The sequence below is a fragment of the Hemiscyllium ocellatum genome, chromosome 17, assembly GCF_020745735.1.
Source record: "Hemiscyllium ocellatum isolate sHemOce1 chromosome 17, sHemOce1.pat.X.cur, whole genome shotgun sequence".
Taxonomy (NCBI): Eukaryota; Metazoa; Chordata; class Chondrichthyes; order Orectolobiformes; family Hemiscylliidae; genus Hemiscyllium; species Hemiscyllium ocellatum.
Window position 1 is genome coordinate 56,939,530 of NC_083417.1, and position 26,473 is coordinate 56,966,002.

Below are 26,473 nucleotides of genomic sequence, written 5' to 3' on the forward strand. Positions count from 1 at the left end.
TAGCAATCACTTTGGTCTTCAAACCATATAGACTGGCACAGTATGGCAACAACCTTGTTGACTATGACAGACCTAGGTATTCCTGAGGCAAGGAGGGGTGATGGCTCCTGCTCCTGAATGCAGCTTAGTGACATTTGATAAAATATGTACACCTGCATATTGGGCAGTAAAACAATTATAGTCAACTTCGATACCTGCCACACTTGATTAACTTGATGACCCTTGCTGCCTAGGTTCATACGATAACAGCAACCATTTAGATGCACTAACAGGGCCAAATGGTGGCTACAATTCCAAACACGTTAAATCTTCATTTAAAAGCACAGTGTGATTTTATTTAAACATCTTCCACCAACCACAAAGATGATTAACCAGTACTATAATCAACAAAAGGGAAAGTGAGGACTGCAGATGCTGGAAATCAGAGTCAAGAGTGTGATGCTGGAAAAGCACAGCCGGTCAGGCAGCATCCGAGGAGCAGGAGATATGACGTTTCGAGCATCTGATTCCTGATGAAGAGTTTATGCCCGAACTGTCGATTCTCCTGCTTCTTGGATGCTGCCTGACCGGCTGTGCTTTTCCAGCGGCAGTCTCTTCGACTATAATCAACAAGCTGGGCGGCACGGTGGCCCAGTGGTTAGCACTGCTGCCTCACAGCGCCTGTAGACCCGGGTTCAATTCCCGACTCAGGCGACTGACTGTGTGGAGTTTGCACGTTCTCCCCGTGTCTGCGTGGGTTTCCTCCGGGTGCTCCGGTTTCCTCCCACAGTCACAAAGATGTGCAGGCCAGGTGAATTGGCCAAGCTAAATTGCCCGTAGTGTTAGGTAAGGGGTAAATGTAGGGGTATGGGTGGGTTGCGCTTCGGCGGGTCGGTGTGGACTTGTTGGGCCGAAGGGCCTGTTTCCACACTGTAAGTCTAATCTAATCTAAAAAAAAGCTGTGTCAGACTTAAGAGTATAGTCAAACCAGTGAACCCATCATTAGTATCTCTCTGCTGTAACTTTTGGTGAAAAACAGAATGCACTCATAATATGTACAGTAGCAGCTTTCCTGTCACTTACCAGGCTTTTTGTACAAGGCATATGCCAGGAGGAAGGCAACAATACCAATAGCTACGAGGGCTGCCCACCACATCAGTAAAAACATGATAACCACAGAAACTACTGCACAAAACAGGGAGGCCCACTTGTTGTAATATCTGAATGAAGGTCGCCAACCTTTTTAAAACATAAAGCAAAATTTAAAAGTGATATGAGTGATATCCAGTCTCTGATACTCTGTGGACGTTGTCAGTATGGCTACGCTTTAGGACCAGAATTTTAGTGAAACATATACACTTCTCTATTGTGTTGTTGGTGCTCTGACCGAAGCCCACAGGGACATTCCCAATGTATAGCAGATATATATTATACAATACAATATAATACAATAAATCAAAGGAACAGGCTCTTTGGCCCACCAAGGCTACACCAATTCCAAATCCTTATTTGGACCCACTTCTTATTGCCCAAATGTGCTTTCTATCCCTCGGTTCACCTCCCATTCATGTGTCCATCAAGATTCACCTTCAATGTTGCTAATGTGCCTACTTCCACCATCTTCATTGGCAGTGTGGTCCAGGCACCTTCCACCCCGAATGAAATGTTTTCCCTGCACCTGTCCCTTGAACTCTCCCCCTCTCACCATGAACTTGTGCCCTCTTGTGGTTAGCTTTTCCACCCTGGGAAAAGGCCTCTGACTATCGACTAACTATGACTGTTATAATTTTGTAGACTCTATTCAGGTCACCTCATATTCAAGAGAAACAAGATTATGAACAGTTGCATTCAACTTCAACAATGTCTACATAGTACAATAAAATAAACAGCACTGGCAGTGTGCATGGATTATATTATAAAGGAGACTTCACGGTAAAATTACACCTCGCAGTTCATTGAGGGCAAAGCTCACCTACAGGAACTATTATAATCCACTGACAGAAGAGTCAGGTCACTGTCAGAATACTGTGTTTCTGAAGCTCTCACTCTCTATTTTAACTGCTATTTTGTGAAATGTTCTCAAAAAAAATATACTTTTCCTTCAAATATTTGGTTTATTTTACATGTCTTTCTGCTGTAACACACATTTCATCAGCATGAATTGGCTATAACACGAATGATGAATTGTGGATGTTGTTTACATAATGTGAATTTTCTGTTGAGCGGTTATAGTGGGTTTTCCATGCAAAATTCTATGAAACACAGGGTTGCAGAGGAACATAACTGTTGCATTATAGCAGAACAACCTGTAATGTATATTGAAAAGGTGTATTTTCTCTCGACTCCCAGAAAGACTTAGCGCTTCTGAACCCAAAAACGCTTTGGCTCAATCACAGTCACATCAAGGAACCAGATGCCTTTGGTGCTAAAAGTTCATGAGGACCAGAATAATACATAAGAAAGCACAGTCTAGTGAAGGACAGGAGTGAATGTATAAGTGCACACTGCCTACCTCTGGTCTCCAACAGATTTTTGGCCCTGATATCTATTTGTACTTGATATCAGCAATAATGACAAAATCCACATGCAAACTTCTTGAGAAATAAAAAGTGAAAAACTTGCCTGGAGAATTGGTAAGTGAAGCATGGAAGCAGCTAAAATTGATGAGTGCATATGAGCACAGGAAGAAGTTGGAGATGATTGGAGCAATCATATTCAGTTCCGCTGTTTGTAAAAAAACAGAACCATACAGGTTAAAGGTGATGTTAGATTTCATTGTTGACCATTGTGCAATATGTAAAGGCATCATATAATGCCCTCAAACACAGTTGAATTGATGCATCTCAGGACTTTGAAGGAATCGGTGGTATGTCTCTTCAGGAATTTCTCTCCAAAACATTGTTCTGTTAAAACAGGGTTGTCCGACTTTTTCACATCAAGGGGCCACATATCAAGTCTTTCCCTCACTTGAGGGGCCAGTGAGAAAATTTCACACAGGGAAGGTTTGCTACACCAGTGAGCTTGAATCAAAAATTGATTGTTTTGCAGAGTAATTAATAAAAATAACCATTAAAAAGGGTCAAGCAGCAGAGCTAACTAAATAAAAAGCTCCAGACGATGGTGTGGGGGCGAGGGGCATGCTAAGGAGTAAGTAACCTTGCATTTGCCTGCGAGATGGCTTTGGTAGAATTCTCAAGAAAGTGGAACGTGAAAGTGGGTTCCTTTGAAGCCTGGATTTTCCCTGTCTTCCAGCTTGCTTTGTGGATCGATGCTTTGGGGAAGGTAGGTCTGTGTCCAGCTCAATCCCACTATCTCACCCACCTCCATAAAACAGACACACAGCACTGCCAGCCGAGGTCTGGGAGGTTTGGGTTAATAACACTCACGAGTAGCTCTGAAGGTGGCAACACATAATTCCTCCCTCCCAGTCCAACCCACCAATTGTCCTGAGCTGTGTTGTTGCAGCAACCACTGTTCCTCCTTGCTTCCCCGTCACATCCAGGCCACCTGCCTCTTTCCCAAGCCAGGGTCTCTCTGAAACCTTCCCAGTTCCCCTCCCTGCAGATTCACCATAAGTGGCTCCAAACTATTCGTGTTGTGTTGCTCCACCGATCACAGATTATTCCTCTGGCACATTCACTACATAGGGCACAAATGCAGGATAGAGATGGCCTCTATCAAAGGGGCAGCTCCATACAACATTCTCCAGTTACCTGTAGCTGTATTGTGAACAGCAGCTTGGCAGTTTGGATAGAACCCCTCAGCAGGTTGGACAATGCTATTTTAAAATTTCTACTGTAATAGTCTCTCTTGTGGAACTTTTACGGATTTGAAGACCAATGCAACAAATCTTAGCAGGATTTACACACTTAAATGGAAAGGTCCAACGGGGTTTTGCTGAACAAAGAGACCTTTGAGTGCACGTTCATAGCTCCTTGAAAGTGGAGTCCAAAATTGGAGGTGTAGTGGACAGTGAAGAGGGTTACCTCCGATTACAACAGGGTCTTGACCAGATGGGCCAATGGACTGAGAAGTGGCAGATGGAGTTTAATTCAGATCAGTGTGAGGTACTGCATTTTGGAAAAGCAAATCTTAGCAGGACTTATACACTTAATGGTAAGGTCCTAGGGAGTGTTGCTGAACAAAGAGACCTTGGAGTGCAGGTTCATAGCTCCTTGAAAGTGGAGTCGCAGGTAGATAGGATAGTGAAGGTGCCGTTTGGTATGCTTTGCTTTATTGATCAGAGTATTGAGTACAGGAGTTGGGAGGTCATGTTGCGGCTGTACAGGATATTGGTTAGGCCACTGTTGGAATATTGCATGCAATTCTGGTCTCCTTGCTATCGGAAAGATATTGTGAAACGTGAAAGGGTTCAGAAAAGATTTACAAGGATGTTGCCAGGTTTGGAGGATTTGAGCTATAGCGAGAGGTTGAATAGGCTAGGGATATTTTTCCTGGATCGTCAGAGGCTGAGGTGTGACCTTATAGAGGTTTATAAAATCATGAAGGGCATGGATAGGATAAATAGGCAACGTCTTTTCCCTGGGGCGGGCAGTCCAGAACTAGAGGGCATAGGTTTAGGGTGAGAGGATAAAGATACAAAAGAGACCTAAGCGGCAACATTTTCATGCAGAGGGTGGTACGTGTATGGAATGAGCTGCCAGAGGACGTGGGGGAGGCTAGTGCGATTGCAACATTTAAAAGACATCCGGATGGGTATATGAATAGGAAGGGTTTGGAGGAATGTGGGCCAGGTGCTGGCAGGTGGTACTAGATTGAGTTGGGATATCTGGTCGGCATGGATGGGTTGGACCAAAGGGTCTGTTTCCATGCTGTACATCTCTATGACTCTAAATAACAGCTTGAAAAGAAGATACTGACATGCAGCCCTGTAGCTATTATTCATAGCAATTGGTCTTCTAGAATGCTTTACACACTTTATAGAAATAACAGCTTAAATGCCATGAAAACTACTTCATAATTATCAGTAAGTTAAAGAAAAGCATTCCTTTTTTTAAATATAAAGTACTGCATGTTATCAGATATTTTTCTTCAAAGCTAAATAATCTAGGATTCCTTATTCACTTCTAATATGTTGGATCGAAAACACCTTGCCACACTTGGCCATTCTACATATAACTTAGTCAGATTGAATTTTCGATCTTACCAAAGGACAAGACAGATATTTGGAGTTACTTACCTATGAGAATGAAACCAATAGCGATGGCATAAGTGAGGAGGTAACTGTAAATGGGCTCGTTGTTCTTCCCGTAACCCTTCGCAAAGAAACCAATACCAGGATACAGATTGTCCTGGCACAGACGCTGTTGTGAAAACGGTGAAAAAAATATTGGTTCCGTTGAACCATCTATATTTAGGCAACAAATAACTTGGAACATTGGTACTATTGACACATTTTATACTGCAGGAATCTTCACCCCATGATGATCACTAATCGCTACATAGAAAAATTAAACAATATAGAACTAATTGAATTTCAAGCTTAGCATCTCAGTGGATGAAGTAAAAGCACAAACTAATTGTTATAAATATCATGGTTTGGAGTCTGAACTGGAGGTTAAGTTATTTGCTTTTCCTTAAACATATATGTTATAGAGCTTCATATTGAAGGATTCTACAATGTCTTTTATTGAAGGATGGCCTGTTCCTTTGTCTATCAGAAGCCAATTCAGCACAGACTGCATCAGACTCAAAAGGTTTTGCACCAACAAGTCAAAGTTTGTGTGCGTGAGACTTAAGTCAAAGCATGTAAAATGGATGTTTTATGATGTTCTGAAGAAAACAAAATTAAGAATACAGAGTATGGGAGAGGCTGCAAAAAACAAATGGGAATGAAATTGGTCATGGACTATAGTGTGGAATGGACACTAGTGAACTGGAAGCCTGTCTTACATTCCTCCCAGTCTTATTTTCTAAATGGGAAGGAAAATCAAGAGGAGTGTATGACGAACAGCTGTTTCACTGTTTCCTTCTCCTGGTCAAGCTGGGATTCTGCTCCAATGTTTCTTTATTCTGAATTCTATTGGTTTCATGGATGTTATGAGAAGCAGTAGCTCATTAGACGTTTTTTGTTGACTGATCCAGTTTGTCACTAGATAGCGTTACCCTACGCATTATAACAATAGCAATTTGCATTTATATCATTTCTGTAACAAAGTAAAACATCTCAATGTGTTTATAATAGACGAATAATGTTTCAGCTGTCAGGACTTTGATATAATGTAAGAATTTCCAGACTTCTGTACACCACACTGTTAATTTTAGATTGGTTAACAGAGTACAGACCAAATGATTGCCCACAAGTATTGAGGTAAAACCAGATTAACTTCATTTACATACTTCCCACTCAATTACAGAAACTGAAGACACTGATTGATTAAGTGTGCAAATCAGAACAGAGAAGTTACCAGTTAATATTTGGAGAGGGAACTCTGTTTAGAGAAAAAATGCTTAATATTCCAGGACTAACTTTCACCGGTTCCACAATTCAAAGTGAATAACATTACTGGGAAACATTACAGAAAAGTTAATTACAGCAGTTGGGAAGCTGAAGAAACATTCAATACCTGGAAGACTTTGGGGGCAGACACAAGGCAGGCAAGTGCAGAGGAAAGCGTAGCTCCAAAGATTCCAGCTGTAATCAAAGGGGCAAATCCAGACACTAGGCTCATAGTCTTTAAAGAAATAAAGGTGGAAAAAAATGTTTGTTATTTCATCAAACACTAGCATTACATCACACTCATACACGTTGCCTTAATTCTAAGCATGAAGGCAAATAATCACTGCACATCATTTGTTGTTAGTGCAAAGCTGCAAATGTAATGTCGATCTGCTAGAAAATGACCACAGCACAACACTCACTGCAGATATCCTTCCACCGTAGTATGGCAGATATCCTCCCAATTTAATGATGCCAGGACTGCCTGCTAATGTCTCACCGGCAATAAGTACAGGCAACATCAGTAAGGTCACAGCAAAACTCTTGCTTTGGACTGAAACAAAATTTGATGTCCATTACTGTGCATTGTATTAGATGATTCTGGGAAATAGAAGGAATTGAAAGATTGGAATATAAAGTACAAGAGAATATCAAGCCCCAGGGGAGGAAGAGCTGAGGGGAGCATCTCAGTGCAGACTGAAATTGAAAGAAGTGAGACAGGACACAGAGAGAAGGAAGAAGCTGTAGAACCTGAAGAAACTCAGATCAAGGGCAATCAGTAAATATTGAGGAAAGGATCCAAGGCAAAGAGATAGAATAAATCAACAAGGTTGAGATGAAGTGACAGATTATGAGTTTTGAACATCGTGCTTATTTTAAGTATTAATTTGATAAGTTTAGTTTGTGTTTGACTGAAAGGAGACATGGCAGGTCATCTCCACATCACTGGTTGCAAATCCTGGAAAGTCATGAACACTTCTAGTGGCTTCTTTGACGTTGTTAATTTGTTGTTGTGAATTTAAAATGAAACTGGACTTTACCAAAAGATCCCTATCCAAACCCAACTCCAATAAGGATCCTTGCCTTCCTTGATATATATTAATACCTTGCTTGTGTATGGGATACAACTTCAAAATGAGCAAAAGACACAAAACATGGCAGCATTGTGTACCATGAGGAGGACAGTGATAGACTTCAAGAAGGCATGAACAGGTTGGTGAAATGGAATGGGCGGTGGGGGGTTCTCATGGCACAGGATGCAGATGAGTACTGAAAATGGGATGAGACAATAAATTTAAGAATACAACTCTAAAGGATATGTAGGAACAGCAGGACCTGGGGGTACATGTGCACAAGTCCTAGATGGTAGCAAGGCAGGTTAAGGAAGTAGTTAAGTAGGAATCCCAACTAAGCTTTATAGACAGAAGGAAACTGTATAAAAGCAATGAAATTATGGTGGACCTTTCCAAAGCAGAGGCTCTGCCTCAAACGAGTATCAAATTCAGTATGTTAGACAGAATATGAAGATTTTAGAGAAAGTGCAAACAAAAGAATTGGTTCCACAAATGAGGGACTTCATTCCATAGACAGATTGGAGAAGCTGGGGTTATTTCCCTTCAAGAAGATTGGGAACAGATATTTAGAGGCAAGGTCAGGATGATTACAGGTGGATGAGGGTAAAGTGGTTGATGTGATGTCGATGGATTTCAGTAAGGTGTCTGATAAGGCTCCCCACAGTAGGCTATTGCAGAAAATACAGAGGCCTGGTATTGAGGGTGATTTGGCGATTTGGATCAGAAATTGGCTAGCTGAAAGAATGACAGAGGGTGGTGTTTGATGGGAAATGTTCAGCCTGGAGCTCAGGTCCTAGTGGTGTATTGCAAGGATTTGTTTTGGGGCCACTGCTGTTTGTCATTTTTATTAATGACTGGATGAGGGCATAGAAGGATGGGTTAGCAAATTTACAGATCACCCTAAGGTTAGAGGAGTTGTGGATAGTGCCCAAGGATGTTGCAGGTTACAGAGGGACACAGATAAGCTGTAGAGCTGGGCATTTTTTCCTTGGATGGTGATGGCTAGCTCAAGGGGACAGCTTTAAATTGAGAGGCAAATGGAGTTTAATGCGGACAAGTGAAAGGTGATTCACTCTGGAAGGAGCAACAGGAATTTAGAGTACTGGGCTAATGGTAAGATTCTTGGTAGCGTAGATGAGCAGACAGAACTCAGGTGTCCATGTACATTGATCCCTGAAAGTTGCCACCCAGGTTAGTAGGGTTGTTCAGAAGATGCATGGTGTGTTAGCTTTTACTAGTAGAAGGATTGAGTTTCAGAGTCATGAGGTCATGTTGCAGCTGTACAAAACTCTGGTGTGGCCACGCTTGGAGTACTGCGTACAATTCTGGTCACTGCATCCTAGGAAGGATCCATTGGAAAGGGTTCAGAGGAGATTTACTAGGATGTTGTGCAGTATGGAGGGAAGGTCTTATGAGGAAAGGCTGAAGGACTTGAGGCTGTTTCCATTTGAGAGAAGGAAGTTGAGTGGTGACTTAATTGAGACATAAGATGATCAGAGGATGAGATAAAGTGGACATTGAGAGCTTTTTTACTTGGATGGTGATGGCTAGTACAAGGGGACAGCTTTAAATTGAGAGGTGATAAATACAGGACAGGTGTCAGAAGTAGTTTCTTTACTCACAGTAGTAGGGGTATGGAACATTCTGTCTGCAACAATAGCAGATTCGCCAACTTTAAGGGCATTTAAATGGTCATCAAATAGCCATTTGGATGAGAATAGAAGAGTGTAGGATCGATGGGCTTCAGAGTGGTTTCACAGGGTGGCTCAACATAGTGGGCTGAAGGGTTTGTACTGTGATGTAATGTTCTTTGTTCTATGATAAAGTATAGGTCCTGGAGGTTCTCCTGTTTCAAAACCCCTTATCCTGTGTCTATTTCTAACCTTCACAGGTTGTGTTAAACACCCCCACACATTTCAGTCCTAGAGAACAGAATAATGCAGCATAGGAAGAGGTCATTCAACAAGAGGACCAAGGAATCCTACCACCCACCCCACTCTTCACAATCTTTCCCCATGTATTTGACATTACAAAACCTTACACACTTCCGATATGTGGCATTGGAAACAGTAGTCATGCAGCAATAATAATGCCAATCGGTTTTATATAACTGGCAGAAAAGCTTTGCTTTTGCATTCTATGTTTCAATTTATTGAGCCCATCAGAAGTGACGGTTCCAGTATATTACATTTTACAACTAGAGCTTTGTCAGATAATTGCACACAACCTGTTGTTTATATTATGTAAACAGCCATTTTCCCCCCAAAATGGCTTTGAGTGTGACTTTCAGCGATTACATTTTCATTCTCACTAACTCATGAGTTAGGTGATGCAGTCACACAGTATCAATACCTTCTGTTTTTCTGTTAATATATGCAGAAGCGGAATTAGAATAATTCAGTTATTTTCTCAATTACTAACTCTCCATCCGACTTAAAGCTACAAGACACAAGGAAAGCATTAAGCACCATAGTTTACATTGGAACAAGATAACAGGCGTACAAAGCTGGGGTGCTCACTCCATGTTTGTACACACTCAATGCTGCTGCAAGAACACTGTGCTCAGGGAAACACACCCAGCTCATGACCTGTCCCTCTGGGTTACACACTCTGTGTTTGTACACACTTAATGCTGCTGCATTAAGACAGCAGCATTAGACAGCAATAGACAATTTTGTCTATTGTCTTTAATGATACAAAGCTGGGTGGCAGGGTGAAATGTGATGAGGATGTTAGGAGATTACAGGGTGACCTGGACAAGTTAGGTGAGTGGACAGATGCATGGCAGATGCAGTTTAATGTGGATAAATGTATGGTTATCCACTTTGGTGGCAAGAACAGGAAGGCAGATTACTACCTCAATGGAATTAATTTAGGTAAAGGGGCAGTACAGAGAGATCTGGGTGTTCTTGTACACCAGTCAATGAAGGCAAGCATGCAGGTACAGCAGGTAGTGAAGAAGGCTAGTAGCATGCTGGCCTTCATAACAAGAGGGATTGAGTATAGAAGCAAAGAGGTTCTTCTGCAGCTGTACAGGGCCCTGGTGAGACCACACCTGGAGTACTGTGTGCAGCTCTTGTCTCCAAATTTGAGGAAAGACATTCTGGCTATTGAGGGAGGGAGGTCAATTCCTGGAATGGAGGGATTACCTTACACTGAAAGATTGAAACGACTGGGCTTGTATACCCTTGAGTTTAGAAGGCTGAGAGGGGATCTGATTGAGACATATAAGATTCTGAAAGGATTGGACACTCTGGCAGCAGGAAACATGTTTCCACTGATGGGTGAGTGCCGAACCAGAGGACACAGCTTAAAAATACGGGGTAGACCATTTAGGACAGAGATGAGGAGAAACTTCTTCACCCAGAGAGTGGTGGCTGTGTGGAATGCTCTGCCCCAGAGGGCAGTGGAGGCCCAGTCTCTGGATTCATTTAAGAAAGAGTTGGATAGAGCTCTCAAAGATAGTGGAATCAAGGGTTATGGAGATAAGGCAGGAAGCGGATACTGATTAGGAATTATCAGCCATGATCATATTGAATGGCGGTGCAGGCTCGAAGGGCTGAATGGCCTACTCCTGCACCTATTGTCTATTGTCTATTGTGTAAGATATCAGCAAAAGTTTTATTTTCCAAACTAAGTTACAAAAACTTTTGAACATAAAAAGCCATTAGCCAAAACACATCTTATACAGACTAGTGAGGTTACAGCTAATGCATTTCCATTGTGTATGCTCAAAGCTGGACCATTTTCATCAGGCAGTATTTATTCTCTTTACTACATTTCAGATCTCAATTTCAGATTTACATTTAACAATTGACTGCATCCACTGCATAAGCGAGATATCCCACATTCATTTGCCGAGAATTTATTACCACAGTGATTTCAGGTTTGCTTCGATCCCAGTGAGACAATGTTCTTTTGTTGACAGCTTTAAAACTGCTCTCTCTCTTTTGAGACCTCCTTTGCATGGAAACAGAGAAAACAGGAGGAGTAGGCCACTCGGTCCTTCAAGCCTGCTGTCTTTCATGGTTGATCATCCAACTGAGCACCCTGCTCCCGCTTTCTCTCTATACACTTTTGATACCTTTGGTCCTAAGAACGACACCTAACTCCTTGAGAATGTTCGATGTTTTGGTCTTAACTGCTATCTGTCATAGAGAATTTCACAGGCTCACCACTCTGGCTGAAGAAAATTCTCCTCATCTCAGCCCGAAATAGCCTACTTCATATCCTTAGACTGTGACCCCTTGGTTCTCCACAGACATTGAAACATCCTTCCTGCATTTATTTTGTTACATTCTGTTTGAATTTTATAGAGAGATCCTCCTTCATTTTCCTAAACTCTAATGAATGTAGTCCTAACAGATCCAGTCTCTCTCCAAATGTCAATGTTGCTGTCCCAGAAATCAGTCTGATAAAACTTCATTGCACTCCCTCCAGAGCCAGAACATCCTTCCTAAGATAAGAGGGCCAAATCTGCACACACTACTCCAAGTGTTGTCTCACCAAGACCCTGTACAATTGCAGCAAGACACTCCTCCTCTTGCTATGAAGGCTGGTATACCATTTGCCTTCTTTCCTGCCTGCTGCAGCTGTATGCTTACTTTCAGTGAATGGTGGACAAGGACACCCAGATCACATTGCACTTCAACCTTTTCCAATCAGATAATAATCTGCCTTCCTGTTTTTGCGGCCCAAGTGGGTGACCTCCCATTTATCCACATCTCCATGCATTTGTTCAATCACTCAACTTGTCCAAATCACACTGAAGCATCTCTGCAGCCTTCGCACTGTTCATCCTCCCACCCAGTTTTGTGTCGTCTGCAAATCTGGAGATATTACAGATGTTTCACTCGTCCACATCAGTAATAGTCATTGAGAATAGCTGGGATCCAAGCACTGGTCTATGAGTTGCTGCCTGCCACCCGGTCATGTTCATGTTCCATCATCTTCATTGTACCTGCATGCAGACTCCACGTACCTGCCCCTCACGTGTAGCCTTTTTGCTCCTGCACTTCACTTTCAGCCTCAATATTCCTCCCCTCTGCCCTAGCTGACCCTCCCTTTCAGGCTCCAGTCAGCACCTTGCGGCCCCCTTTCCCCTGTTCCCCTACACATACACCCATGGATCCAGATAGAGTCATAGAGATGTACAGCATGGAAACAGACCCTTCAGTCCAACCCATCCATGCCGACCAGATATCCCAACCCAATCTAGTCCCACCTGCCAGCACCCGGCCCATATCCCTCCAAACCCTTCCTATTCATATACCCATCCAAATGCCTCTTAAATGTCATAATTGTATCAGCCTCCACCACATCCTCTGGCAGCTCATTCCATACACGTACCACCCTCTGCGTGAAAAAGTTACCCCTTAGGTCTCTTTCCTATCTTTCCCCTCTCACCCTCAACCTATGCCCTCTAGTTCTGGACTCCCTGACCTCAGGGAAAAGACTTTGCCTATTTATCCTATCCATGCCCAACTTAATTTTGTAAACCTCTATAGGGTCACCCTTCAGCCTCCGATGCTACAGGGAAAATAGCCCCAGCCTGTTCAGCCTCTTCCTGTAGCTCAGATCCTCCAACCCTGGCAACATCCTTGTAAATCTTTTCTGAATCCTTTCAAGTTTCACAACATCTTTCCGATAGGAAGGAGAACAGAATTGCACACAATATTCCAACAGTGGCCTAACCAATGTCCTGTACTGCCGCAACATGACCTCCCAACTCCTGTACTCAATACCTGACCAATATAGGAAAGCATACCAAACGCCTTCTTCACTATCCTATCCACCTGCAACTCCACTTTCAAGGAGCTATGACCCTGCATTTCAAGATCTTTGTTCAGCAACACTCCCTAGGACCTTACCATTAAGTGTATAAGTCTTGCTAAGATTTGCTTTCACAAAATGCAGCACCTCGCACTTATCGGAATTAAACTCCATCTGCCATTCCTAAGTAAATGACAAAAAGTAGAGGACCCATCACTGATCCTTATGGCACTCCACTGGTCACAGGCCTCCAGTCTGAAAAACAACCCTCCACTACCACCCTCTGTCTTCTACCTTTGAGTCAGTTCTGTATCCAAATGACTAGTTCTCCCTGTATTCCGTGAGATCGAACCTTGCCAGTCAGTTTCCCATGGGGAACCTTGTCAAATGCCTTACTGAAGTCCAAATAGATCACATCCACTGCTCTGCCCTCATCAATCCTCTTTGTTTCTTCTTCAAAAAACTCAATCAAGTTTGTGAGACATGATTTCCCACACACACAGCCATGTTGACTATCACTAAGTCAGTCCTTGCCTTTCCAAATACATGTACATCCTGTCCATCAAGATTCCCTCCAACAACTTGCCCACTATTGACGTCAGGCTCACTGATCTATAGTTCCCTGGCTTGCCCTTCTTAAACAGTGGCACCACATTAGCCAACCTCCGGTCTTCCGGCACCTTACCTGTGACTATCGATGATACAAATATCTGAGCAAAAGGTCCAGCAATCACTTTTCTAGCTTCCCACAGGGTTCTAGGGCACACCTGATCAGGTCCTGGGGATTTACATGTTTCAAGACATCCAGCACTTCCTCCTCTGGAATATGGACATTTTGCAAGGTGTCACCATCTATTTCCCTATAGTCTATATCTTCCATATCCTTTTCCATAGTAAATACTGATGCAAAATATCTCCCCCATTTTCTGTGGCTCCAAAAATACAGCAGTGCTTAGACTGTGCTCCCAGCAACCTCCAAGGCCTGAATGTGGCAACTCCCCAAGACCTGGACCCACAGTTTCGCATGACCTGACCTCCAGTGGCAGGACCTGAAGGTCTGAGCTCCAGCTGCAGTGCCCCAGAGGCCAGCTCTAGCTGCTCATTGAATATGTCTGTCTCAGGTATGGGAACAACATGATCTGATGGTCATAGAGGCATCAGTACTGCCCAGACCCTAGACTCCATGAAATCAGGAACTTGGTGATCAGCATGGTTCTCTGACTCAGAATTCCTACAGTCTGGAAGTAGGATATTTGGTCCATTGAGTCCATACCCAACCCAAATCCGCCCCCCCCTCCCCCCGGACCCTGGTGCTGATGCAGCAGTACTAACTGCTGAGCCATTGTGCCACCCTCAAAGCATTCTAAAGCCTGAAGGATGTGGAAAGAGTAGTTAGAGGAAACTAGGTATCAGGAAGCTGTTCCCGTTGGGTCAAATATTTGAGAACATACATTGAAGGTGATTGACAAAAGAACTGAAGATGACAAAGAAAATCCTTGTCCAGTATTTACAATCGAGAATGCACCGGCATGGGGTGGAGGCAAACTTTACCGTGGCTTACTTACGGAAGTGAACTGGGTAAGCACCTGACAGGAAAAAAAAACACATAGGATGATTGGGAAAGGGCATGGGAATGAAATTGAATCAAGTGTCTTTTTTTAAACCGAGAACAAGCATGAATTTGACAGGCTGATTGGCCTCTTTACATCCTACAGTGATTGTTAGATTGACTCAGCTCCAGAAATGGTGATCTTTTCAACACAGAATTTCACTGTGACAATTCCCATTCAGTGCCATGCAACACTTTGAAGTTCCCCTTCAATGCTCTGACAATTAATTCCAGAAAATATGCAAAAGATAATATTCTAGTATTCGCAGTTCCAATGTACCACACTAACTTGCAATTATTCTTATTGTAGAGAATTTGAACTGACAAACTCTCCTTTTCCATTCCTTACTTCCTTTCCTCCAGCTTTTAAATCAAAATCTACCATGGCAATAAAAATAATTTTGCTGCTTCAAGTATAAACATGTAATTGCTGCTGTATTGTTTTTACCTGGTAGTAGTTAATGAGTCCATAAGTACAAGTACCAGCCTGAGTGCATTCAGTGAAATTCCATCCATAACCACAGGCAATGCCCTCACAATCCGTTGAACCGACAAGAATGGTGTCATTGAGACTACCAGAGGCATCACGTACCACACAAGATCCTAAGGTGGAAGGTGGAAGAAACTAGGTTAAAGATACGTTTCATGAACACCTGACCATTCTTATATCCTAGTTTTAAGAATGGTGTATGGTAAGGAGTTTGCCTTTGTGTTTGGGGTGGTGGAGAGAGTGTTCCTCAAGAAAATACAAGATAGATACATTATTTCCACAAGTTGTGGATTCTAGAACTAGGGGGCTACGGTCGAGAATTAGGGCCAGACCACTCAGGAGAGATGTTAGGAAATTGACTACTTTGTCATGGAGAGGCGATGGTCTAGTGGTATTATCACTAGAAACCTAAGTAATGTTCTGGGGACCCGGGTTGGAATTCAATGAGAAAATCTGGAATTAAGAATCGAATAGTGATCCATTGTTGGATTCTGGGGAAAAAATACCATCTGGTCTACCAAAGTCCTTTAGGGAAGGAAACTGCCATCCTTACCTGGTCTGGCCTACTTGTAACTCCAGACCCACAGCAATGTGATCGACTTTTAACTGACCCTGGGCAATTAGGGATGGGCAATAAATGCTGGCCGAGCCAGTGGCCATTCTCATCCCATGAATGATGAAAATAAAGTCTTCAATATACAAAGAGTGGCAAATATTTGGAACAGTTTTTAGCAACAGCAGTAGATACTGGATAAGTTGTTCATTTTAAATGGATAAACGTTTGTTAAATAAAAGAATTAAGGGATATGGGTCAAAAGCAGGTATATGGAGTTAGGCCACAAACCAGCCATGATCTCACCGAATGGCAGAACATGCTCAAAGGGCTGAATAGCCTACGCCCGATACTATGTTCCTCCAACAACTATTTTTAATGTCTCAAGCGGTACAGCTGAGTGTCCAGGATTCTTTCACACAGAATCCGAATTGTATCGCATGCTCAGAAAATGTCAGCTTTGATGTACAAAGATTTGAAAGATCTACTAACAATTCAGTCACATACTCCAGTTACAGTGTTTGTTTGCTCTTGTCAAGTCAAAGTCCTGCAACATTCCCCCGCCTCACTGGAGTGTGGACGTACCTACACAAGGGAACTGCAGCAGTTCGAGAAGGCAGCTCTCCACCACCTTCTCAAGGGCAATTTGACTTAGGCAATAAATACTTGTGCAGCCAGCAATGCCCATGCCCCATGAGTAAATTAAAAAGGATAGGAATCTGAGGAATACAAAACATGTGACTGGTTGAAGATCGTTGTGTTGTTGCTGTTAATGATGGTATACTACCCCACTTTACCACTTGTTTGTAATATATTTATGCATTTGTGCTGCTTAACAAATTGACATAACCAACTACCTAAAAACTCACAGCAAACAACAAGTACAAATATCGTCACTCTAATATACAGTTGGTATATGATTAGGACTATTTCATTCTTCGAATGAATGTTTTAGATTGTTTTCTTCAAACATTTGTAGATCATTCCGTTACCCATTATTTTAAGGAATGTAGGGATTGAGGTTCACAAGGAGGTGATGTCAGCAATTCTAAAAAGTGTGAGAACAGATAAGTCCCCTGGGCCGGATGGGATTTATCCTAGGATTCTGTGAGAAGCCAAGGAGGAGATTGCAGAGCCTTTGGTTTGATCTTTATGTCATCATTGTCTATAAGAATAGTGCCAGAAGACCATTGGATAGCAAATGTGCCCCCTTGTTCAAGAAGGGGAGTAGAGACAACCCTGGTAATTAGAGACCAGTGAGCCTTAGTTAAGCTGTGGGCAAAAAGTGTTGGAAAAGGTTATAAGAGATAGGATTTATAATCATTTGGAGAGGAATAATTTGATTAGGGCTAGTCAACATGATTTTGTGAAGTGTAGGTCATGCTTCACTAAACTTATTGAGTTCTTTAAGAAGATGACCAAACAGGTAGATGACGTTGATATGGTGTATATGGATTTTAGTAAGGCGGTTGATAAGGTTTCCCATAGTAGGCTGTTGAACAAAATACAGAGGCATGGGATTGAGGGTGATTTAGCTGTCTGGATCAGAAATTGGCTAGCTGAAGTAAGACAGAGGGTGGTGGTTGATGGGAAATGTTCATCCTGGAGTTCAGTTGCTCGTGGTGTATCGCAAGGATCTGTTTTGGGGCCTCTGCTGTTTGTCATTTTCATAAATAACCTAGATAAGGGTGTAGAAGGATAGGTTAGTAAACTTGCAGATGACATTAAGGTTGGTGGGGTTGTGGAGAGTGCTGAACAATGGTGCAGGTTACAGAGGGACATAGATAAGCTGCAGAGCTGGACTGAGAGGAGGAAAATGGAGTTTAATGTGGAAAACTGAGAGGTAATTCACTTTGGAAGGAGCAATAGGAATAAAGAGTACTGGGCTAATGTGAAGATTATTGGTATTGCAGATGAGTGGAGAGGTCTCAGTGTCTATGTACATTGCCACCTAGGTTAACAGGGTTGTCAAGAGGCATATGGTGTGCTAGCTTTTATTGGTAGAGGGACTGAGTTTTGGGGTCACAAGGTCATGCTGCAGCTGTACAAAACACTAGTGCAGCTGCACTTGGAATACTGCGTACTGTTCTGGTCACCATTTTATAGGAAGGATGTGCAAGTATTGGAAAGGATTCAGAGGAGACTTACTAGGATGTTGCCTGGTATGGAGCGAAGGAGGTATGAGAAAAGGCTGAGGGACTTGAGGATGTTTTCATTCGAGAGAAGAAGGTTGAGAGGTGACTTAATTGAGACATTTAAGATAATCAGAGGGTTAGATAAAGTGGACAGTGAGAGCCTTGTTCCTCGGATGGTGATGGCTAGCATGAGGGAGATACCTTTAAATTGAGGAGTGATAGATATGGGACAGATGTCAGAGGTAGTTTCTTTACTCAGAGTAGTAGGGACATGGAAAAGTAGTAAATTCACCAATCTTAAGGGCATTTAAATGGCCATTGGATAAACATAGGGATGAAAATGTAATAGTGTAGGATAGATAGGCTTCTGATTAGTTCCACAGGTCGGCGCAACATCGAGGACCGAAGGATCTGCACTACACTGTTATGTTCTTTGAATGCGTTTGCCCATCTATTTCAATAGGCTAACAACTGCCAAATCATTAGATAAAAGAATATGACTTAACCATCTGAAGTGTTCCTACACTTGCATCAGGCAATCATTTCTACATGTGTGCTACCTCAGTTTAGTTAATAGCACCTTTACCATTTAAGTCATGGGTTCAAGCCTTGCTCCAGAGACTTGAGGTTGTGTCTTCAGTGCAATAATACAATACCTGCAACATCACAACTTCTGGGGAAAAACAAAAGTGAAGCAGAGGCCCTGCCTGCACAGTCATGCAAAGCTCCTTTTGCACTGTTTGCAGTAAGAATTCCCAGAGACCTAAATAAATACAACTGTGTTCTCATATTCATGACTTGTGATTCTGGATAAGCACTTGATAAAAGGCAATGACCAATAATTCAATTTTTTTTTGTTATGCAAAAACAGTGAACAATTTGAATAAAAAGATGTAAACAACACAGCAAACTGGAACCTGATCATTTGTAATAAGAAACAATGAATCTACAAGTTTTAGATAAACTTTCAAAAGTAAAGAAGAAATCATAATTATATACTGATGACAAATAATAATTAATTATTCTACAACTTACCAATGGTAGCAGAAATTACAAGGTAGGAAAAGGCTGTCCAAAAAATGGCTGACAGAGTTCCCTTTGGAATGGCTACAGCAGGGTCCTAGAAAGTACAATGCAAATGAGGCCATTCAGTACATAAGGAGGTTACTAACTGCAGACAGAAAATGGTAATGAGTTAACACAAGGCAAGACCAAGGAAGCTCGATTATCTGAATGAGATGGACGGGCACTATTTTGTTCGGATAATTGATTATTCGGTTAATTGATTTCCTCTGAGCTCGGTGTTTGTTCTAAATTCTGTTGGTATTCAATTTGTGAATTTGATCATGAACTCAGTCCAACCTTTTGGGGGCGGGGGAGAGGGGCAGGGGATGAGTCATGGATGGACAGCAATACTAAGAGCAAAGAGTTTACTTTCCATAGTAGCTGGGTGGGGGGTGCTGGTCTCAATGCCTGAGTTTATGGAGCTGGAAAATGGATTGTGGACAAAAAGACAAACTGAGGAAGCAACTGGATAGGTTTGGGGAAAAAGACCAAGGGATAGTCTTAAAAAACTGAGATGAAGAAGCTGACACGAACCAGAAAGGAAGCTGCTCGTTTGGCTAAACTGCACGTACCTTCTCCTAAACTTTTCTCATGTTCTATATACTGCAAGTTAAACTCATCCAACTTTGACTGTGTCTTATCAAGTCAGGTTCAAACAGGCTTCATGAGGTTTGTTTCAATTCCTTATCTTATAAAAATGGAGAGAATATTTTCATTGAGATAGCTCACTCCAGGCTAAATTTCAGAACAAAGACACATGGGAAATGCCCCTTCAATAAAAACAGAATGAGTTTGGATTTGGATTTGAGGTGCCCAGGTCAGACCAGGTATAAATGGCCTGAAAACACAACCAAAAATTGTTTATCCCTTACTTCCTTTAACCTTGTCTCTTTTAGCAGACCCAACTTTGACTTTCCAAAGTATTCAGCCCCTCAAGTGCCACTTTCTCCCAATAAACATGATCCATTTCATGACAGCATGTTTAACATCCCCAATTTTAATCAGTTTTAGCAAGATAACAATTTTACAGTTGTCCAATTATTATTATCTGAAATTCAAAAGATTAATGAATTTTTAATTCCTGTATAGAATGGTACATCAGTTTCATTTTCTACATTTGCATTCATCACCTGATCAAGTGAAAGAAACAAACTTGGAAGCAAATTGACTACAGCTTTCTCAAATTCCCACACACTCTCCTCCTCAGTAATTTCTGGAAATTACATACTCAATTATATGACACACCTCAGTCATATTACCATGAGAGGGAAAGATGTCACACAAATATCTAGTCCACAATTAGTCTGAAACCAGAAATTAAAAGCATAAAACCAGTAACAAGCAGGAATACCATTAGAAAGCAGTTATCTTCCTTTATAATACTTTGGGATATTTGATCATTAAATTTATTACTGCTCTTTTTAAGTTGTAAAAGCCTGAAATATACCTTTTTACTTGGTTGATATATTTTTCTGGAGGTAGGAAATTTGCAAAGATATCGCTGCAAGTGAGGGGCATTGATAGGATAAATAGCCAAGATTTTTCTCCCAGAATCAGGGAGTCCAAAACTAGAGAGCATAGGTTTAAGTTGAGAGGGGAAAAACGTAAATGGGAACTTAGGGGTAGAGGGTGCTACATATATGGAATGAACTGCCAGAGGAAGAGCCAGGGGCTATTACAATTACAACATTTAAAAGGCATCTGGATGCGTATATGAATAGGAACAGTTGAGAAGGATATGGGCCAAATGTGGACAAATAGGACTAGATTAATTTAGGATATGTGGTCAGCATGGATAGCTTTGGCAAAAGGTTTGTTTCTGTGCTATACATCTCCATGACTCTATAAAGAAGGACTTCCTGTTTTACACCTGCACAGACCTTGCCACAAAGGGATGAGACAAAAAAAAAATCTTACATTTTTATGTTTTCATTCACAGCATTTTGAATTACCTTCAGGTCGCCAGAGATGTTTGCACCTGCCAGGATGCCAGTTGCAGAGGGAAAGAAAATGGAAAACATGCCAAAGAAGGACGAGTCACTTCGCCAGCAAGGCAAAAAGTTCTGGGCAAATATATCAGCTGAAAAGCAAAATCAGCACTAGAGTGAACAGCAGAGGTGGACACCACTGTCTGAATCCAACCAATCACCATGCATCAGTACAACAAGACATCATGTTCTGAGTGCTGCAATCAATTGTAAAACAACCGAAGCAAACCCAGTCAAAATAGCTTGAAGTTACCAATGTGGTAGCAATTCACAGCAGGTTGTTCAGTGAATACATCCTAATACAAAACACTTTCACCAAACAACATTGTGTTTTACATTTGTTAACACTGCCTTATTCTGCAGAGTCAAAACGTGTGGCGCTGGAAAAGCACAACAGCATCTGAGGATCAGAGAGTCGACTTTTCGAGCACAAGCCTTCCATCAAAGTGCTGCTTGTTTTCTCTACTGCGGGATAGAATGAACAGAGAGAAAATGCTTATTATCATACATGATTCAAAACAAATTCAAAGGGCTCCAAGGTAAGAAATATCGAATGAGGATGTCAGAGATGGTATAAAAAGTTAACCTCCTGCCATCCTACTCTCCTGCCAAAGGCAGTGATTCACACTGAAGTAGTGCTCCATGAAATCTGGCTACTTTGCCAAAGTGCTTATTCCTCATTTGTGAGCTCAGACAGTGATCAGTGCCAGAGTATTCATCCACGAGGAATCAAACTCAACTCTATCCTCATTCAACAGTCACTTGCACCTATTTTTCAGCAAAGGTCACTGAAGTCAGGAGCAGGAAACATCTGATTTCCCCATTCCCTAACCCAGGGCATGGGGACAGACTGAAGCTCCCGTGGGCGGCACGGTGGCACAGTGGTTAGCACTGCTGCCTCACAGCGCCTGAAGACCCGGGTTCAATTCCCGACTCAGGCGACTGACTGTGTGGAGTTTGCACGTTCTCCCCGTGTCTGCGTGGGTTTCCTCCGGGTGCTCCGGTTTCCTCCCACAGTCCAAAGATGTGCGGGTCAGGTGAATTGGCCATGCTAAATTGCCCGTAGTGTTAGGTAAGGGGTAATGTAGGGGCATGGGTGGGTTTCGCTTCGGCGGGTCGGTGTGGACTTGTTGGGCCGAAGGGCCTGTTTCCACACTGTAAGTCTAATCTAATCTAATTGGGCACACAATCTGCAGAATATTAGCAGTCTGTGCCCCAACATACATTTCGCCACAACTGTACTGTAAAACTCCTCAAAACATTGATGTTCATTCAGATGTAATAATTAAAAAGGGACTTAAGAAAATGTAGCTTGAAAATAAGCAACCTCCACAAGTTAGAAACCTAAGTACACACCTCTATAGCCGAAAAAGCCTTTGGCCTGTTTTTCTTGCGATCCTGGGATAAACGTCCCCACAATATAGTTTGCAAAGGAAATCAACATCACAAAGAAGAAGCCAACCTGTGCCTATCAGAAAGGAAAAAGAAGGGGCATTCTTCATCACAGAAAACAGCGGGAAAATTGTAGCCTTGCCCCCACCAGTACAACTAAAACCAAAAATGGTGGATCAATGAACTGGAGGATGTAAATAATGCTAAATTATTGCTTCATTTCACTCACTTGGTGAAAAACATTGCTAAAGCACAGAGTTCCACCAAGCAACCCTGAAAATAACATGTACAGTGTAATGAAGTTGAAAGTATGTCTGCTCACTTTAAAATAGAAAGCATTTTCTGAATTTAAGTAAACTTAAAATGCAGGCTCAGCTTTTCGAATGGAAAGGCTGAGAGACGAGCTGTTCCAAAATAGATACATGTAGGAAATGGCTGTTAAATGGATACCTAAGTTCTGGTTGCTGTTTTGACAATAATTCGAGTTTAACCAATCCGTTTAAATTATGCCCAGGATACTAAATAGAGTTTGAATTTATTGTTTTGACACCCAGAAACCAATCAAATCGTATGCATTTTAATGTGTCATGGGAGGTATAAAACATGTAGGCATTTTGAAAATGGATCAGAGAGTAACTGCCATTGATCAGTCAAGCAACTGCTGTAGAGCCAGACAGCTAACTGACCAGCTAACATCTCGCTCTCAAAAGAAATTAGAAAACACTATCAAAGGTCTCTTTTCATGTGAAACATACTTGCAGTATAAAGAAAGAAAGATGACCCAGGGAGATCATCAGCCAGAAGAGAAGACAGAGACTGTATGGTTTTGAGATTAAGTTAATACAATGTTTAAAAATATGTTTTATTAACATTTTTTTTAAATAGAGTTGGGGTCAGATAGTAAGTAGTTAAGAAAAGGGGAGCTTGGATTTGTGAATAGTTGTTGTTTCACGTTCAGTATTAGAGTTGAGAAAATGAATTGTTTTTTTTCCTTTAACTAGTGGAATTTAAGAGTTCTCTGCCACTCACTTTAACAGATTATGAGGAATGGTGAGCTTTTCTGGATGTTGGTTTAATTAAGAGAGACTCGACCTTCACTTCATATCAACACTTACAAAAACATTTTAGTTTTATTCTACTAAATTTTATTAAATAGCAGAAGAAAAACATCATATCTGATAATAGATGTTAAAGAATAACAGTGTAATGTGCTACCACAAAAAAAGTCCTACAGCTATTGAGGGAGTCAAGCATTCTGACATCTTGGATCCACTCTGTGGAATTCTTGATGTCCTCACACTTTGTTCCTCAGCACCAAGAGAAATCTTTCTAAAGCCTGTATTTTTGACCAACACTACCTCCAAGCCCACTGAGCTTGTGTCAGCCAGTAAAAGCTACTATATAAATTCAAATGATGTCACATCAGGAGCGATATGCTGCATCCTGCTTGGAGTTTAGCCTTTGTCTTATTCCAACCCATCTCCATCCTACCCAAAATTTCAGCAAAGGCTCTGATCTGAAGTCTAGTTGAGCTTACAAAGGATAGGGATACATACTGATGGAAAGGAAGACAAATCTTTAATTCTTTGTATGGATCTTTTGATCATATTCCTAATGAGTCACTCATACTAGCAAACTAATGCTGTTAACCCGAATATTCAAAAGAATACTCCACCTGTTATGAACAGCAAATTGGCAATAACTTTAGTCTCTAAGCTTTCGGGACTGTCACATGTGCAATACTTGATAGCAACCGCAACTTAAAAGAACATCTGTACAGTGTACGTGTTGTTGGCTCCAATGGCCATGCTGTGCAGTTGTTGGACATGGGTTTGCTACACAAGTGAGATCACTGAATTCTGCTGCTGAACGAGTCACTCGTTACTTGGGTTCTTTACTGTGTGCAGAGAGGATAAAAAAGTAATTAAGTTCAAGTAGTCACAACAGGGACCTTAAATCTACCTTACTGCAGCCAGCTCAGAAGCAGCAAGGACATTTGCTAATCTCCCGAAATATGAGAGTATAATATGGTGCGTGGGTGACCTAAATATGGATAAAATACATAAACAAGCAAATATAAACAAGGACTCATTGATACAGTATTTACAAAATAAAAGTAAAATCAATACCTAAACTTTTCTGAACTGACTGATTACAAAGACTCAAAACTTTGGTAATGTTACAATTTCCATGGCTTTACCTTTGCTTCCCACTCCATTCCAGCCAGTGAAATTCCAAGGAGCACTGTCACTGTTATGACTCCGATAATCCGTATATCATTTGTGGGGTCCACAATTGTTGCATTGTACTCCTGTTGAAAGGTTAAAGTGCTTAGATTCATAGGAGCTTTGCAGTGTCACAACTGAATAACACCAAAACTGAAAATAGACATTCTGACTTTTGGAATTACAGTTCCAATCATTATACAGACACTCAGTGTATGCAACTTGATTATGAAAACTATTCTTGGGATGCTAAGAACAATACCTAACAGCGGATATATCTCAGAATAACACATTGCTGTAAAATGTTATTTTTTGCAACAAGTTAAACTCAACAATTGATCTTGAGTAACTCAATTCAACAAATTCAGATTGATTTCTTCCTTTGGCATAATTACACTGACCATATACAAATCAGAGACACATTCATAAATAATGTTGTACTGACAAAGTTACCTGGTGTCCAACAATGGATTCTATTAGCAAATAATGCAGGAATGGGCCATTTAAACATCACACATCAGAATTATAGACAACATGTGTCAGGTAACCCTGAAAACTGTTGTTATGCAAAAAGGTGTTGCTGACAGCTTCAGAAACCTGGTCATTAAAATAATCATTGGGGTTTGTCTGAAGCAGAGATCATTTTGTAGGATTTCTGAGTGAATGCAAGCATCAGAGAATGGTGAATTTTAAAAATAGTCAGCATTCTGAAATTAATTTAGCAAATGAAAACTGAAATATGTCAACAATAATCAAGTGAAATTAAACAGACCAGGCAACCATTTCATGAGTTTGTTAATTAGATTTAATACAGATCAAAACATAACATTAACTAATTTATTTGATTTAATTTGTTAGTTTTTTGATCCGTTTAGCTAATAGAATGAAATTCTACATACAACTTATTTTGCTGCTGAGTACACAGGATTTTGCTATTTTTGCTGCCGATGGGCCATTAATTGAATTTAATTTAATGCAGCATATCCTATGTCTCCATATGTAGGGAAGATCCGTGCCTCACAAAATCCGAGATGCAAAAATAATCAAGTTGGTCAATAACAATCATGACCTTGGTGACTGTAGTCAGTGAGTGAGGAACCGCTTTATTGGTGGTGTTGGAAGGCGTTCACTCTCATTGCTCTGACCAGAATGCAGATCCTGGCATCAGTCATAGAGATGTACAGCACTGAAACAGACCTTTCGGTCCAACTTGTCCATGCTGACCAGATATCCCAACCCAATCTAGTCCCACCTGCCAGCACCCGGCCCAAAGCCCTCCAGACCCTTCCTATTCATATGTCCATCCAGATGCCTCTTAAATGTTGCAATTGTACCAGCCTCTGGTAGCTCATTCCATACACGTACCACTTCTGTGTGAAAAGGTTGCCCCTTAAGTCTCTTTTATATCTTTCCCCTCTCACCCTCAACCTACGTCCTCTCATTCTGGACTCCTCCATCCCGGGGAAAAGACTTTGTCTATTTATCCTATTCATGCCCCTCATGATTTTATAAACTGCTAAAAGGTCACCCCTCAGTCTCCGACGCTCCAGGGAAAACAGCCCCAGCCTGTTCAGTCTCTCCCTGTAGCTCAAATCCTCCAACCCTGGCAACATTCTTGTCAATCTTTTCTGAACCCTTTCAAGTTTCACAACATCTTTCCGATAGGAAGGAGACCAGAATTGCAAACAATATTCCCACAGTGGCCTAACCAATGTCCTGTACAATCGCAAAA

General features: G+C 41.5%; 1 protein-coding gene across 1 annotated transcript in view; it reads right to left on the minus strand.

The window, feature by feature from the left end:
* Nucleotides 1-26,473, minus strand: part of slc12a3 (solute carrier family 12 member 3) — a 65,137-nt gene that overhangs the window by 22,812 nt on the left and 15,852 nt on the right. Inside the window, exons 6-14 of the mRNA XM_060837775.1 lie at nt 24,717-24,827; nt 22,481-22,592; nt 21,089-21,216; nt 19,107-19,191; nt 15,342-15,496; nt 6,567-6,674; nt 5,180-5,303; nt 2,602-2,703; nt 1,063-1,218 (exon numbers count right to left, since the gene is read on the minus strand). Of these exons, the coding sequence (XP_060693758.1) occupies nt 1,063-1,218; nt 2,602-2,703; nt 5,180-5,303; nt 6,567-6,674; nt 15,342-15,496; nt 19,107-19,191; nt 21,089-21,216; nt 22,481-22,592; nt 24,717-24,827 (1,081 nt within the window). The remainder of the gene's footprint in view (nt 1-1,062; nt 1,219-2,601; nt 2,704-5,179; nt 5,304-6,566; nt 6,675-15,341; nt 15,497-19,106; nt 19,192-21,088; nt 21,217-22,480; nt 22,593-24,716; nt 24,828-26,473) is intronic.